The 16,726-nt window shown below is 35.7% G+C and overlaps 1 protein-coding gene across 9 annotated transcripts in view; it reads right to left on the reverse strand.

Moving 5' to 3' along the window:
• IFT81 (intraflagellar transport 81) overlaps positions 1-16,726 on the reverse strand; it is a 192,928-nt gene that overhangs the window by 26,872 nt on the left and 149,330 nt on the right. For 8 of the 9 annotated variants that reach the window (XM_036929264.2, XM_036929260.2, XM_036929255.2 and 5 more), the window contains 3 exons: positions 13,316-13,465; positions 8,109-8,237; positions 2,576-2,665 (listed from right to left, as the gene is read on the reverse strand). In XM_036929264.2, the coding sequence (XP_036785159.2) occupies positions 2,576-2,665; positions 8,109-8,237; positions 13,316-13,465 (369 nt within the window). The remainder of the gene's footprint in view (positions 1-2,575; positions 2,666-8,108; positions 8,238-13,315; positions 13,466-16,726) is intronic. The other variant, XM_057491866.1, reaches the window with a different exon arrangement.

Genomic DNA, 16,726 nt, shown 5'->3' on the forward strand with positions numbered 1-16,726 from the left:
GTACAAATCTCACAAATACTGAGCAAAAGAAATCAGACATAAAAGATGTATAATTTTGTTTATTTGAAGTTCAGAAATAGATAAACTTCATCTATGTTATTGAAGTCAGCATCGTAGTTAGTCTTTGGACACGTAGAGACTGGGAAGGGGCGTACGGTGGGCTTCTGGAATGCTGGTAATGTGCTGTTTGTTCAGAGGGCACAAGTTACCTAGGTATGTCCCCTTTAAAGCAAATTCATCAAGCTGAACAAGCTATAGGATTTGTTTGCTTTTCTCTTTGTACATATTTCAATAAAAATTATACTTTAAAAAGAAAAAAAATATCATGGCAAACAAGGGAAATGTGATATTTAAACATTAAAGTAACTAAATGCAATGTGTACTACAATTCTGACCATGTGAAAAAGTATATATGAGAGGACAACAATAAAAGGTGAACATTGTTCAGATGTTAGTAATAGGATAATGGGTGGGGTACTAAAGATGTCAAAGTACCCAACATGCCTATAGGCTCTTCAAAGGGAAAATTCTCTAAGCAGTCATTGTTGGTACCATATCACCCTCCTTTCTTCTCAACCCACCTTTACTCACAAGCATAGCTGCTTAGACTAAGGATAGACCCCCTGATCTGACCTGAGGGTAGTCAATAGTCCATGAGGTAGTTTGGCATGAAAAACCTGCCCAAAAAGAGAGATGTTGCACCAGGAATTTGAATTAAAAAATTTCAGAGAAAACAGGGCACTTAGTAATGAAAACTTCAACACAAAATATGTAGAAAGAAAGGCCATAGTGTGAGATATGAACAATGAAGAGATGAGGAGCCATAAGCAAGCTGCGGTTACAAGTTCACCAATCCAAAGAGTAAGGAGAAACTATAAGCTAGAGAAAAGAAAAAGAGGTAAAAAATCTGGCTGATGTCTGGAACAGAGTGAGAAGCCAATAAAAAGAGATTCACTGAGTCATGTATTATCGGTGCAGTATTAGAACTTGGCTCTGCCATTTAGCAGCTGTAACCTTGGGTAAGTCCCTTACCTCTTTGTGCCTTTATTGGCTCATCTGTCTAAAGGGAAGCCCTAACTTACTGGGTGTTTGTAAGGCCTAAATGAATAAATTAACAGTGCTGGGCACATAGAAAACACTTTAGACATCTTATTATTATCATATTCATCATCATTATCCACAAGCTCCTGCTGCTAAGGTTCCTGAAACTTCCTTGAACCAAAATGCTCTCTGGTTACAGTACCTCTCTACCTGTTCCAGATGGATTATGGTCCTGATCTTTGGAGTTCCATTACAGGACATTTTCTTTATTGTCCTAAGTATCCTTTCAATAATACTATTATTTAAAGTGTAAATTGATTTAATAAAAGAACATTGACAGATTAGCTTACTATTAGAGAAAAATTTTATCATTGCTAGAAATACATATAACCCAATTCCAAGTTACTTACTCAAGAAAAACAGTAAGAAAATCAATGAATTAGAATGTGTCCATGAAAACAATTCTTGATGTCCTCAATCTGAAAACAATGCCCAAAAAACTCCTTCCTGACAATCACTTTACTGGCTTTCTCTTTATCAGTTAAGTATATGATTCTGTTTTTTTCCATATTGTTCGTAAGTTGGGTTATCTTTTGTTTTTCTTGAATTTCTTCATATGTTTGTCCCATCTCAACTATTAGAAGATGAACTCCAGAGAACAGGGGCTTGTCTCTTCCATTTCTTTTGTGATGGCTGTGGTATTCAAAGCAGGAGATTTCAAGTAAGATGATATAGATGCCAGGGTCAGGCCCCAACTCTCTCACTTCCTATATGTCTATTTGGATAGGTCACTAAACCTGTCTCAGACTCCATGTAATTTTTCTATAAAAAGGAGATGATATTTATCTGATTTCAAAGTCCATGTGATTTTTCACTCTGCTTCTCTGACTCTGATGGATGGCATTCATTAAGAATTTTATAGTTCTATCGTCAGGCACATGCATTACAGCTCACATTCAAACCCAAATTCACCACATGGAGAGTGATAAAATAACAACTGCTAACATCAAATGGTGGTGGCCATGTGATCTGGATTTGTGGAGGGCATTTACCTTCTAACAGTTTATCTCTAAAGCAGTGGTTAGAATTAGCTACCAAATAATGTATTTCATCATTTATCATAAATATCATAGTCTGTCCCCCACCATGCTCCCCAGCAAAGTAAGTCCATTAATCTCAAGTGACTCATCACAACTTGTTGGCAGACTGAGCTTTTACCTGGCCACAGAAGAACGTGGCTTTATATTTATAGCTCTGACATGCATATGATTTAAAGCAAAAATTTCATCTGGTTTCACTTGTGATTTCAGCTTAAAACTCCTTTTCTTTCTTTTATTCCTCCAAAAATTTATGACAAACAAAGAGCATAAATTAAACAAAAACCTTTGCAGGTCACATTATTAATTTCTTTTGCAGAATCATATTAATATCATCATCATCATGTTTTCTACAAATAACCAAATAAAATATTCAGGATTCTAATTGGTATGTCTGAACAAGACAGAACATTAAAAGCAAAACCAAGTTCACTTACTTGACATTTCTGACGCAACTGTCGTAGTTCTTTTATAACTGGGGCTAGAGCTGACTTCTTTTCAGAAACCAGTGAATTCAGTTTTTTTACCTGTCATTTAAACAAAATACATGACATCTAAAAAAAGAATTCAAAGGAACAAAAATACTATATACATAAAGATATTTATTACAGTGTTATATACAAGAGTAAAAAAAAAACTATAAATTACTTCAATGCCAAACATTGGGGAAGTGGTTTATAAAATGTTGATTTCTCAGTAAGATAAATACCACTTAACTATTCAAAATGTCAGTTATTAAGACTGCAAGCCATTATGAGAAAATATTTATAATCTAACATTGAATGATTAAAATAAATTATAAAATTGCCTATATACAACTACAATGATGTTGTATTATGTAAAAAGTGTATAATTATGTAGGTTATATATACATAAACATGGATGAAATGATATTCAAAATAATAACCTGCATGGCATAAGTAATGACCAATCAGAATGGACACCAGCCATAGAGCTGAACAAGACAGGGTCTTAGAGGCCTCTGCAGTGCCAGAAGTTAATTTGTTTAGCAGTTAGACTGTGGTGAGATCCAGAGGGCTCTGAGCAAGTAATCAGTGCGGGCAAGACATGCAGAGGTAGGTACTCTGAGAGTTTGGGGCAGCAGCTATTTATCAGTAAGTACGGAAATATTTCAATATTTTAATGCCTGATGAAGCTTACCAGTGCATTCTAGCTGAATAGCAGCTCTGAATATGGAAAGTTACTAAGGATATACACAAAATAATTTTGTTAGGGTGATATGATCTATGAAAACTTTTTTTTTTACATATTTCTTTAATGTTACTTAACTTTTTAAAAATTAAGGTATCATTGATATACACACTTATGAAGGATTCACATAAAAAACATTGTGGTTACTACATTCACCCATATTATCAAGACCCCCCATACCCCACTGAAGTCCCTGTCCATCAGCGTAGTAATATGCCAGAGTCACTACTTGTCTTTTCTGTGCTACACTGTCTTCCCCATAACCCTCCACACATCATGTGTACTAATCATAGTACCTCTCAATCTCCTTCTCCCTCCCTCTCCACCCCCCACCCCCTCCCCTTTGGTAACTGCTAGTCCCTTCTTGGAGTCTGTGAGTCTGCTACTGTTTTGTTCCTTCAGTTTTACTTCAGTGTTACTTTGTCCCTCCACAAATGAGGGAAATCATTTGATACTTGTCTTTCTCTGCCTGGCTTATTTCATTGAGCATAATACCCTCTAGCTCCATCCATGTTGTTGCAAATGGTAGGATTTGTTTTCTTCTTATGGCAGAATAGCATTACATTGTGTATATGTACCACATCTTCTTTACCCATTCATCTACTGATGGACACTTAGGTTGCTTCCATGTCTTGGCTATTGTAAATAGTGCTGCGATAAACATAGGGGTGCGTATGTCTTTTTGAATCTGTGATCTTGTTTTCTTCAGGTAAATTCCTAGGAGTGGAGTTCCTAGATCAAATGGTATTTCTGTTTTTAGTTTTTTGGGGAACCTCCATATTGCTTTCCACAATGGTTGAACTAATTTACATTCCCACCAACAGTGTAGGAGGGTTTTCCTTTCTCCACATCCTCGCCAACATTTGTTGTTGTTTGTCGTTTGGATGGTGACCATCCTAACTGGTGTGAAGTAATATCTCATTGTGGCTTTAATTTGCATTTCCCTGATGATTAGCAGTGTGGAGCATCTTTTCATGTGCCTGTTGGCCATCTGAATTTCTTCTTTGGAGAAGTGTCTGTTCAGTTCCTCTGCCCATTTTTTAATCTGGTTATTTGCTTTTTGGGTGTTGAGGCATGTGAGTTCTTTATATATTTTGGATGTTAACCCCTTATTGAATATGTCATTTACAAATATATTCTCCCATACTGTAGGATGCCTTTTCATTTTACTGATGGTGTTCTTTGCTGTATAGAAACTTCTTAGTTTGATGTAGTCCCATTAGTTCATTTTTGCTTTTGTTTCCCTTGCCCAAGGAGATGCGTTCAGGAAACTGTTGCTCATGTTTATATTCAAGAGAGTTTTGCCTATGTTTTCTTTTAAAAGTTTTATGGTTTCAGGTATTTTATCCATTTCGAGTTTACTTTTGTGTATGGAGTTAAAAAGTAATCCAGTTTCATTCTCTTACATGTAGCTGTCCAGTTTTGCCAATACCAGTTAGTTGTTGAAGAGGCTATTATTTCCCCATTGTATATCCATGGCTCCTTTATCCTATATTAATTGACCATATATGTGTGGGTTTATATCTGGACTCTCTATTCTGTTCCATTGATCTATGGGTCTGTTCTTGTGCCAGTACCAAATTGTCTTGATTACTGTGGCTTTGTAGTAAAGCTTGAAGTCAGGGAGGATAATCTCCCCAGCTTTATTCTTCCTTCTCAGGATTGCTTTGGCTATTTGGGGTCTTTTGTGGTTTGCTCTAGTTCGTTGAAGAAAGCTGTTGGTATTTTTATAAGGATTGCATTGAATCTGTAGATAGCTTCAGGCAGGATGGCCATTTTGACAATATTAATTCTTCCTATCCATGATCACAGGATGTGTTTCCATTTATTGGTATCTTCTTTAATTTCTCTCATGAGTGTCTTGTAGTTTTCAGAGTTTAGGTTTTTGATTTCCTTTGTTAGGTTTATTCTTAGGTATTTTATTCTTTTTGATGCAATTGTGAATGGAATTGTCTTCCTAATTTCTCTTTCTGCTAGTTCATCGTTAGTATATAGGAATGCAACAGATTTCTGTGTATTAATTTTGTATCCTGCAACTTTGCTGAATTCAGATATTAGATCTAGTACTTTTGGAGTGGATTCTTTAGGGTTTTTTGGGAACAATATCTTGTCATCTGCAAAGAGTGAAAATTTAACTTCTTCTTTACAAATCTGGATGCCTTTTATTTCTTTGTATTGTCTGATTGCCATGGCAAGGACCTCCAGAACTATGTTGAATAAAAGTTCAGAGAGTGGGCATCTTTTCTTGTTCCCGATCTTAAAGAAAAAGCTTTCAGTTTCTCACTGTTAAGTATAATGTTGGCTGTGGGTTTGTCATATATAGCCTTTATTATGTTGAGGTACTTGCCCTCTATACCCATTTTGTTGAGAGTTTTTATCATGAATGGATGTTGAATTTTGTGCAAATGCTGCTTCATCATCTATGGAGATGATCATGTGGTTTTTGTCCTTTTTGTTGATGTGATGATGTTGATGGATTTTCTAATATTGTATCATCCCTGGAATAAATCCTACTTGATCATGATGGATGGTCTTTTTGATGTATTTTTGAATTTGGTTTGCTAATTTTTTGTTGAGTATTTTTGCATCTATGTTCATGACGGATATTGGTCTGTAATTTTCTTTTTTTGTGGTGTCTTTGCCTGGTTTTGGTATTAGAGTGATGCTGGCCTCATAGAAGGAGTTTGGAAGTGTTCTCTCCCTTCTACTTTTTGGAAAACTTTAAGGAGGATGGGTATTAGGTCTTCACTAAATGTTTGATAAAATTTAGCAGTGAAGCCATCTGGTCCAGGCGTTTTGTTCTTAGGTAGTTCTTTGATTACCAATTTAATTTTGTTGCTGGTAACTGGTCTGTTCATATTTTCTGTTTCTTTCTGGGTCAGCCTCGGAAGGTTGTATTTTTGTAGAAAGTTGTCTATTTCTTCTAGGTTATCCAATTTGTTCCATATAGTTTTTCATAGTATTCTCTCATCATTCTTTGTATTTCTGTGGTATCCATAGTGATTTTTCCTTTCTCGTTTCTGATTCTCTGTATGTGTGTAGACTCTACTTTTTTCTTGATAAGTCTGGCTAGGGATTTATCTATTCTGTTTATTTTCTTGAAGAACCAGCTCCTGGTTTCATTGATTCTTTCTCTAGTTTTATTCTTCTCGATTTCATTTATTTCTGCTCTGATCTTTATTTTTTGTGTCCCTTCTAATGACTTTGGGCTTCATTTGTTCTTCTTTTTCTAGTTTTGTTAATTGCAAGTTTAGACTTTTCATATGGGATTGTTCTTCTTTCCTGAGGTAGACCTGTATTACAATATACTTCTCTCTTAGCACAGCCTTCACTGTGTCCCACAGATTTTGCAGAGTTGAGTTATTGTTATCATTTGTCTCCATATATTGTTTGATCTCTGTTTTTATTTGGTCATTGATCCATTGATTATTTAGGAGCATGTTGTTAAGCCTCCAGGTATTTGTGGGCTTTTTTGTTTTCTTTGCAATATTTATTTCTAGTTTCATACTTTTGTGATCTGAGAAGCTGGTTGGTACAATTCCAATCTTTCTGAATTTACTGAGGCTCTTTTTGTGGCCTCATATGTGATCTATTCTGGAAAACGTTCCATGTGCACTTGAGAAGAATGTGTATCCTGCTGCTTTTGGGTGGAGTGTTCTGTAGATGTCTGTTAGGTCCAGCTGTTCTAACGTGTTGTTGAGTGCCTCTGTGTCCTTACTTATTTTCTGTCTGGTTGATCTGTCCTTTGGAGTGAGTAGTGTGTTGGTTTCCTAAAATGAATGCATTGCATTCTATTTCCCCCTTTAATTCTATTTCACATATGTTTCCCCCTTTAATTCTGTTTCACATATGTTTAATATTTGTTTCACATATGTATGTGATCCTGTGTTAGGTGCATATATATTTATAATGGTTATATCCTCCTGTTGGTCTGACCCCTTTATCATTATGTAATGTCCTTCTTTGTCTCTTGTTAATTTCTTTGTTCTGAAGTCTATTTTGTCTGATAAAAGTAGAGCAACTCCTGCTTTTTTCTCCCTATTATTTGTATGAAATATCTTTTTCTATTGATTACCAATTACTTTTAGACTGTGTATGTCTTTGGGTTTGAAGTGAGTGTCTTGTGGGCAGCATATAGATGGGTCTTCTTTTTTCATCCATTCTGCCACTTTATGTCTTTTGGTTGGTGCATTCAGTCCATTTACATTTAGGGTGATTATCGATAGGTATTTACTTACTGCCATTGCAGGCTTTAGATTCATGGTTACCAAACGTTCAGGGGTAACTTCCTTACTATCTAACAGTCTAATTTAACTCACTTAATACGCTATTGCAAACACAATCTAAATGTTCTTTTTTTTGGTCCTCCCTTGTTTTCCTTCTCCATTCTTTATATATTAGGTATCATATTCTGTACTCTTTGTCTATCCCTTACCTGTTGCTCTTTCAGGATTTGATGTATTTGCCATATTTTCATTTATATGTGATTTTGGGAGGAGGTTTCTGTCTCACCTCTCACGCCACCACCTTTAATCCTCTCTCAATGTTACTTAACTTTTACACAGTTTCAAAACCACAGAACGCATAAACTATTACAAGTTGAACATCTTCACTAGAATGGATAGATAGAGGAAAGAATATAAAGTAAACAGTATGCAGAAATGAAAATGTGGATGTTACACTGAAAACAGAACAAACACGAGAACAGCTGCCTTCTAGCTGCACAGTAAGACAAAACTTAAAAAAATGTGTAATCACCATTTCAGACATGTCATCCAATGTTTGTCGTTTCATTTCATCGACTTCGGTCTTCAATGCAGATACCCTTTCTAGCTCTTCCTGGGTGTAACTATATCCAGATATACCCTTTTTATCCTCAATAGTTTGCTAAAAGTAAAGAATAAAAATAGGTACCAAAAATAAGGTTAATGAAATGAATGTCAAAACCTCAGTGATTCCTTAAGAAGCATACAGACTTAATACATACCAATTAAGTTATAAATAAATTAGTTTGGAATCCTAAAGGATAATTTTTATTGACTTCAACAAAAATTACATACCTTTATATGTTATAAACTTACACTAAATTTTACTATAGTATCTTCTAGTGCATAGGAAGTATTTCTATTTTAGACTTTAGAATAATGCTAAATACTGTACTTGGTACAGAATATAAACCAAGATGCACTCAGTATTTGGTGAATAAATGGATTCTCAAGTGATCTATTATACTTGCATTCACTCACTCATCTAATATTTATTATATACCTAAATGGACACCACAACTTTAGATAATAGATATACAGCAGTGAACAAAAGAGGAACAAAAATCCCCCCCACCCCATACCCCCACAGCGCTGACTTCTAGTGAGAGTAAACAAGTAATATATAGACAAGTAAAATATATATGGTGTAAGGAGAGAGTGGGGTTGAAATCTTAAATAACAGGGTGGTTAGAGATGGTCTTCCTGAGAGGATGACATCTGAGCAAAGACCTGAAGGAAGTAAAGGAGAAACCATACAGACACCCAGGGGATCAGCAAGTACAAAAGACATGAGGCAGGAAGCATATGTGGCCTTTTCAAGAAATAACTAGCAAACCAGTGTAGCTGAAAACGGGGTGAGAACGAGGTGGGGGTAAGGAGGGATCATACAGCACTCAGCTGGTTTGCTGGGACAGTCTCAGTTTATATTTACTGTCCTTTGCATTCTCAGAAATGTCCTAGTTTAGATGATAAAATATATTGTTACCCTATATTTAGGCCAATGAAAGAGCTTGGACTTTTAAAAATGAGATGGGAGGCTTGTTGGATGGTTCACAGTAAAGGAATTTTTTTTTAAATGATCCCTTTAACATCTGTGCTGAGATCAAACTATAGAGGGAAATAGTGGCTGGCATTAGGGAAGCCAGTTAGAAGACTATTCCAATAATTCAAGTTAGAGATGAGGGTAGAGTGAATCAAGTGGTGGTGGTAAAGGTAATGAGAAGTGGTTCTCTGTATATTTTGCATATAGCTTCAACAAGATACTATGACAGATTAGATGTGGGGTGTGAGGGAATGTGAGACATAAAATGTGACTCTAAGGTTTCTGCTTTGAAGTACTGAGAGGATAGAGCTGCCATTTGTTGAGATGAAGAAGACTCAGGAAGACCAAGTTTGAGGGAGTGGTGAAGATTAGAAATTTAGTTTTGGACATGAAATTTGAAATGTCTAATAGATATCCAATAGAGAGGTAAAGATGTTATGTGTATAAGATTGGAATTTGAGGAGAAATCTAGGCTGGATATAAAAATTTGTGAGTTGTCTGCAAAAAGAATGTCTTTAAAGCCACAAAACAGGATAAGATCACCAAGGGAATAAGGGTAGAGAACAGATCCAAGGGCTAAACCTGGGGAATTCCAACATTTAGACCTTGGAGAAATGAGAAGAAGTCAGCCATGGAGTAATAACACAAGTGTACTTAAGGGAGAAGAACCAGGAGACTGTAAAAATTTTACAGCAAGAGGCTGTGATCTACTATGTCAAACACTGCTAGTAGGTCAAATAGGACAAAGACTTCAGAATTGACCACTGAATTTAGCAATATGAATGACTTTGACAAGAGAACTTTCTGTGAAATGGTAGGTATGAAAACCTGACTGGAGAGGGTTCAAAAGAGGAAGGAAGAACCAAAAGGAAAGAAAGACAAGGAGAGAGAGAATGAAAGAAGAGTTGGAATTTGGGGCTGCCAATAAGACTGGGACTCCTAAGAAAGGAGTAGAGGGAACAACAGAGTATTAGCCAAAAATTCTGTATGCAATTTCCTCTTCAGGCATTACCAAATCCTAAGCTGTGCACAAGCAGAGTAAGACTCCCAGAAACCAGGTGGAAATCAGCAGATACTGAAGAGGTGAGCAAGGATTTCAAGGATTTATATCTAGGGAGATATAAATTCAAGACTTGTCAAAGTATATTGGTATGTCCCAATGCCCCAGGTTATCAGCTGAAACCCAGAAGGGCAGCTCCTTGGGAGTAAGGGCTATAACCTAGGAGTAAAAGCTAGGCCCTAGGAATAAGGACTACTTCCTAGGAGTAAAGTCTGCTATAGGTATAAGGGCTGCATCTTAGGAGTAAGAGAAACCTGGAAAAATAACCACTCTAATAAACAGGAACAAGGTGGTCTACAAGAAAAAAAATAGCATGGGATCTCTCTTACTAATGTTCATCTAGCTACTGCCCATTGCCAAAGGTCTGACGTGGCAGCATCAGAAGCCAATCCTGAGCTCTGGGTATGGAATCATACCTTGAAGAAGCCAATCATCTTTCCTCCCTGAAGAGGGCAACATTTCATCCTAACAGACTGACCCATGTTCTGGGTAAGGGTTTGCTTTTCTTACCCACAGTGCTTCAGCCAGTACTACTGTCCAAGGGCTTGGAGTGTCTGGAATTCCACATAATATCATATCAGACCAAGGGATCTACTTTATGGCAAAGGTATGGTGGTGGCACATGAATATAGGATTCAGTCATGGTATCACACACCACACCACCCAGAAAGCTAATGGCCTGACAGAATAGTAGAAGGGCCTCAAGAAGGTACAGCTAAGGTGCCAGCTTGGAATTGATAGCCTGTGAGGATGAGTTCTATTCTTCAGGATGGAGTGTACATCTTAAACCAATGCCCACTATATAGTGCTGTGTTCCAGACAGACAGAATACATCATTCATCAGAATTCCCATTTATACACTTAGGGAATTATTCTTCCCTTCTTGACAACTTTAGGCTCTGTAGGTACAGATATTCTGGGTTCTAGAGTGGGTACGCTTCCATCAGAGGCACTTTAAGAGGCGTCTGAACTTAATGCTCTGACTACCATCACTTGGGCTCCTCATGCTCATAGACCAGGAAGCAAAGAAAAGAATTATTATATTGGCAGGACATCATAAGGCTGTACAGGTGCTGCTATATAATGGGGGCAAACAGGTGTATGTCTGGCACTCAGGTGATCTATTAGGGCATTATCTTGGTACTCCCATGCCCAGTTTTAACAGTAAATGGGTAAGTACAGCAACAACCATAGCCTTCTGAGGGCATGGTTACTAGAGTCTCATACCTCTCAAAGAGAAGGAACTGGGTCATCCCACTGAGTAAGTCATCTAGACCAGTGGAGGTACTAGCCACCGGTGAGGGAAATCTCAAATGGATAGTAAAGAAAGGAGAAGCTGAATATCACTTCTGTCCTTGGGACCAAATGTAGTAATGAGAATTTTAATTTGTCCCACTAACCCTCCTCCTATAAGTTTTCCGAGAAACAGTAACCAACCAGAACCATGTAGAAGCTATACCTGGATGTTGAATTTACATAAGAAAAACAAGTGGATCTCAGCAGTGCAAGAGGTGGATTGTAGTATATGTTGTATGTGTCCCACTCAGACCTTATCTGCAAGCTTCTACTGTAAGTGTTAACTGCTAATGGCTCATAGTTGCCCCCTTCTTTAGAGAATGCCCTTAGCCCAATGGGAGCTGCCTTATAGGAGGTTACATTTCACCACAGCCAATGGCTGACTGATATGGGAGTATAAAAAGCCAGACTCTTTGCCTCAAGGCTGAATCAACAACATGGTGCAACTTGTGCTCCCAAGTTCCTCATGAGATCAAAATGAAGCTGTTTCTATGTCCTTGCTTAGCCTTTTTCTGCTGCCCTCTCTACTTCCCTCACTCTTCCTCTGAAGGTACTTCCTCTCTTAATAAATCACTTGTACAAAGTATTCCCTTCTCATGCTCTGCTTCTAGGGACTCTAACTTGAGAAAAATACGAAGAAAAAACTGATGGAACTAAATGGAGAAACAAATTAATAATCAGAGTCAGAGATTTTAATATACTTCTCTCAATAACTGATGCAACAAGCCAACAAGAATATCAATAGGAATATAGAAGATTTGAATATCATGGTTAACATACTTGACTGAATTGAAATATATAGAACACCATCCCCAACTGCAGAATATACATTCTTCTCAAATGTGAATGGAACAATTGTCAAAATAGACCATTTGCTGGGCCATAATGCAACACTCAACAAGTTTCAAAGGACTGAAATCAGAGTATGATCTCTGGTCACAGCAGAAATAAGCTAGAAAACAGTAACAGAAAGGTAACTAGAAAATCCCCAAATGTTTGGTTTTATGTAATAATCCATGGGTCAAAGAAATCACAATGGAAATTGGAAAATATTTTGAAGTGAACAATAATGCAGTTACTACATATCAATTTTTAAAGTAGCACCATTGGAATCTGTGTTTGATGCAGAGTAAATTTTGAATCTTAAGTTCTCTAGAAGAAAACAATATTCAACAACATGAGTTAGAAAAGTTCATAGTGCCAGTTAACCACAATTGGTTGAAACTTCATTTATCTCCACCAGATTATTGCTAGCTGGTAAATAATTTCCCATGGGTGAAAAAAAAAAAGCCAAACTAAGAAAAGTCAGAGGAACTGGCACCCACAATGAGAATAGCTTTCCTATTAGAGGGACTGCTCTGGGTTTAACTCTTTTCTGATAACCAAGACACACATATGTAAGGAACAAGCCTGCAGGCAAACTTCCATATAACACCTTCCCTGGATATTTCTTTCCAAACTCCACAAAAGTAGCTGCTTAGAAATTTATGCCCAACAAGCAATGATAAATAAGTATTTTAGTCATTCTTTTGGTGTGGTAATTTTGCTCATATTAACCAGCTAACCCAAACAAAAACCTACATGGAATTCATATTCTATTAATTACCCCCAAATCACCACATGTTAGTGCTTACTGCTATATTAAAAATAAATGAATCAGCTTATATGACATCTCTCTAATTTACCAGAGAAAATTATTAATTTTATAGTTTTTCCAGTAAAAACAATGACCTCAGTATAAAGTTATAACCCATAAATCTGGCATTTGTATTTCTAGCACTCCAAGATAATATTGTATTACCAGTTGATGTTGAATATTCTCATGACGTTGCTTAAGAAGTTCTTCTGTCCTCTGCAAGACACCAAATTCAGCTTTAAATTCAGCTATTATCTGATGCTTCTTTTTGAAAACTGTACTCTTGCTTCGAAGTTTACTGACATATCGTTTGAACTGTGAAAGAACACAATATGGAATATAGTTAGTAGAAAATTTGCTAAATATATGTCAGTGTATTAGAAAAATTTTAGTCCCTACTGTCCAATATGTGTGTCAAAAGGATATAAGAAAAACTTTGTTTTATTAGAAAACTTGGAAAGACTAATTGCTCAATTAAAATACTTTGTGTGTGTTTTTATTTTTGGGACCCATCTAAGTATTGTAAATCTTTCTGTAAAAGCTGTTCATTTGGGCTTACAAATAAGGATTAGGAAAGCAGAAACTCAACCCTATAAAACTAAGAAGGTTAAAAAAAAGTAGGACAAGTAGTGGCTCTATAGCATCTTACTATGCTGATGGACAGTGACTATAATGGGGTATGTGGTGGGGACTTGATTATGGGGGAATCCAGTAACCACAATTTTGCTCATGTGATTGTATATTAATGATACCATAAAAAAAAGGTAGGAGGCCAATTCTGCTGTGGTCTTACTATAATATACATACAAAATATACATAATACCTACAAACTATGTATTGTACTATTTTGGTAGTGTTGGATCTACTGGGATTAATATAGCCAACCAGAAAAGGCAACAATTGTACCTACTATTTATCAGTTAAGAAATGTACTGTGACCATATACCCCAAGAAGCATTTGAGACATTGGGATGAAACTTATCCCAAATATAAAAAAGTTAAGAATATTCCAAGTTAGTGGAAAGTCACAGTTGCCTAATTCAGCTATTTACCTACTAATTAATATTATAACCTCTCTAATGAAAAGACCCATTATTAATACCAACTAGAGTTTGAAAAAGCAAATGAAATAAATAGTACTTAAAAGAATTCATTTGGTTAGTACTATTTATTAACATTATGTACTATATGTGACTATTACTAACTATTACGTACTGTGCCAGACACTGAGAATATAACTCTAAACAAGATACCCACAGATCCTGCCTTCATCAAGCTTAAGGAATAGTGGGGAAAACAAACACTGAATTTATGTTTACAACCATTGTGAACATTATGAAGAAGGAAAGGGGCTGTGAGTTTAAATTAACCTGGATTGGGATGAAAGTAGGAAAGGTGGGAATTGGGATTTAGGGGAGGTGGATTATGGCAAACTTCTCAAAAATATTATATTTAAGCCAAGACTGAAGATGTAGGAGTGAGTTAGAGGAAGGAGGAAGAGGCAGAGACCATTCCAGAAAGAGATAGTAGGTGTAAAGATCCTGAGGCACTGTCTCATTTAAAGTATTGCTTGAAATGAAAAGCAAATGCCAGAAGAAATTTCTGGCATTTCTGAAACAGAACATAATATTGAAAAAGAAATTTCCTCTTATGTACTGTTAGTAATAATTTTCAGATTTTTTACTAAGTGGTTTTTTTTGCTCTACTCTTTTATTAACTACATGACAAAGAAAAAATCTTATATTGGTTTCAAATATACTACACAGTGGTTCAACAGAGGTGTTTTTCTTCTGAAGTACTTGGTTCATTCCTTAATATACACAATCCTTAAAAAAGTAAGATTAAAACTTCTTCACATAAAAATAATCTTCTATTTCCTAGTTTAGACATCTTTTAAAATGACTCAAATTTTGAAAGAAATGAAGAGCACATTGTGTTTTAGAGGAAGGAAGTTCAAAATATTTTTCTACCCATGATTAACTTAGTTTTAATATTAAGGAATCCAGCCCACACACAGCAAATTATCAATGGCTGGATTACAGAAACAGTTTAAAATTTTAAGTCAAATGAGTATACCTAGAGTCTAATAACTTGCAATTTTTCCTTTTAAAGAATAAGTGTGAAGCCTGACATAACCATAGACTCAGAATCCCTAGAGTAAGTATATGTTCCATTAAAAGTGTCCTGGGCAAAGTGCCCAAAATGAAACCAACCCTGTTCATCTGCTATCCTCTGTATTATCTAGGCCAATTTTCCCCTTCCATATCTTGCTGTGCTCCAGAACTATTTTTAAAAGCTCAAAGCTATAAATGTTTTTGGTGAAAGAACAAACCCACCAATTACAATGTGGTCTATGCTGATTGGTTATTATTTGACTTGCATTGGACAAAACACCTAGGGGAAGGGTAGTCAGGGTCAGCTCAATGACAATTCCATACAAAATTAAGCAATAGGTGGCCATTAAGGCACTCCAAGGGCTCTACCCCAAATGAATTAGAGGAAAGAAAACATGTTATCAATGTTTTTTTTCCATTGGAAATTTATCCAATCATTTGGATTTTAGGTTGTTTCTGAATTTTCAAATTACATATATAAAAAAAATCATGATGAATATACTGAAGCTAAATCTTCAGACATATTCTTAATAGTTTGTATAGGACATATTTCTAGAAATGGCCAGAAGGTAACAGAGTTTTTATACATTCTGCCAAATTGACCTTCAAAGGCTATTTATAGTACTTTTTATAATTGCCAATTTGAAAAGCAAAATAGTATTTGACCTTTTATTTGCATTTCTTTTTTAGGGAACTTTACTTTTTGACATGTTCATTGTGCATCTGGGTTTTTTTTTTTAATGACTTGCTGTGTTTGGCCCGTTTTTTTATTGGAGCCTTTAACTTTTTCTTGTGGTTCTGTAAGAGTGACTCTCGAACTTTCTGGTCTCAGGAATCCTTTATATACTTTTAAAATTATTGTAGACCTCAAAAGGATTTTGCTTATGTGGACTGCTGGCATGGCAAACTTGAGGGAAAAGGAAAGAATTCTTTCTTCTTATTATTAACGGACCCCTTACTTCCTAACATACAAAAATCAATTCCAACTGGATTATTGACATAAATGTAAAAGAACTAAAAATCTTTTAGAATATAGGTCTATATCACTATGATTTTGAGATAGGAAAGGATTTGTTAAACAAGACCCACAAAAAAAGCACAAACCGAAAATACATGATTGGGAAACTTAACTTTGCTAAAATTAAGAACTTTTGTTCATCAAAATATGTATTAAGAATATAAATCACAAGTTGGGAGAAACACATTTACAACACATGAAACCAATAAAGAAATAAGAGAAAGGCAAATAATTTGATAGAAAAATGGATAAAATACTTAAATAATTCATAAAAAAGAAAACCCAAAATGGTCAATAAACATATTAAAAGATGTTCAACCTCTATTAGAAGTCAAATTAGTAATGCAAGTTAAAACTACAGTAAGATACCATTTTAATACCCACCCAATTAGCAAAAATAAAAATTCCTTCAATACTAAGTGCTGGTAAAGAAGTGGTGGAAGT

This window comes from Manis pentadactyla, chromosome 14, assembly GCF_030020395.1.
Source record: "Manis pentadactyla isolate mManPen7 chromosome 14, mManPen7.hap1, whole genome shotgun sequence".
Lineage (NCBI taxonomy): Eukaryota > Metazoa > Chordata > Mammalia > Pholidota > Manidae > Manis > Manis pentadactyla.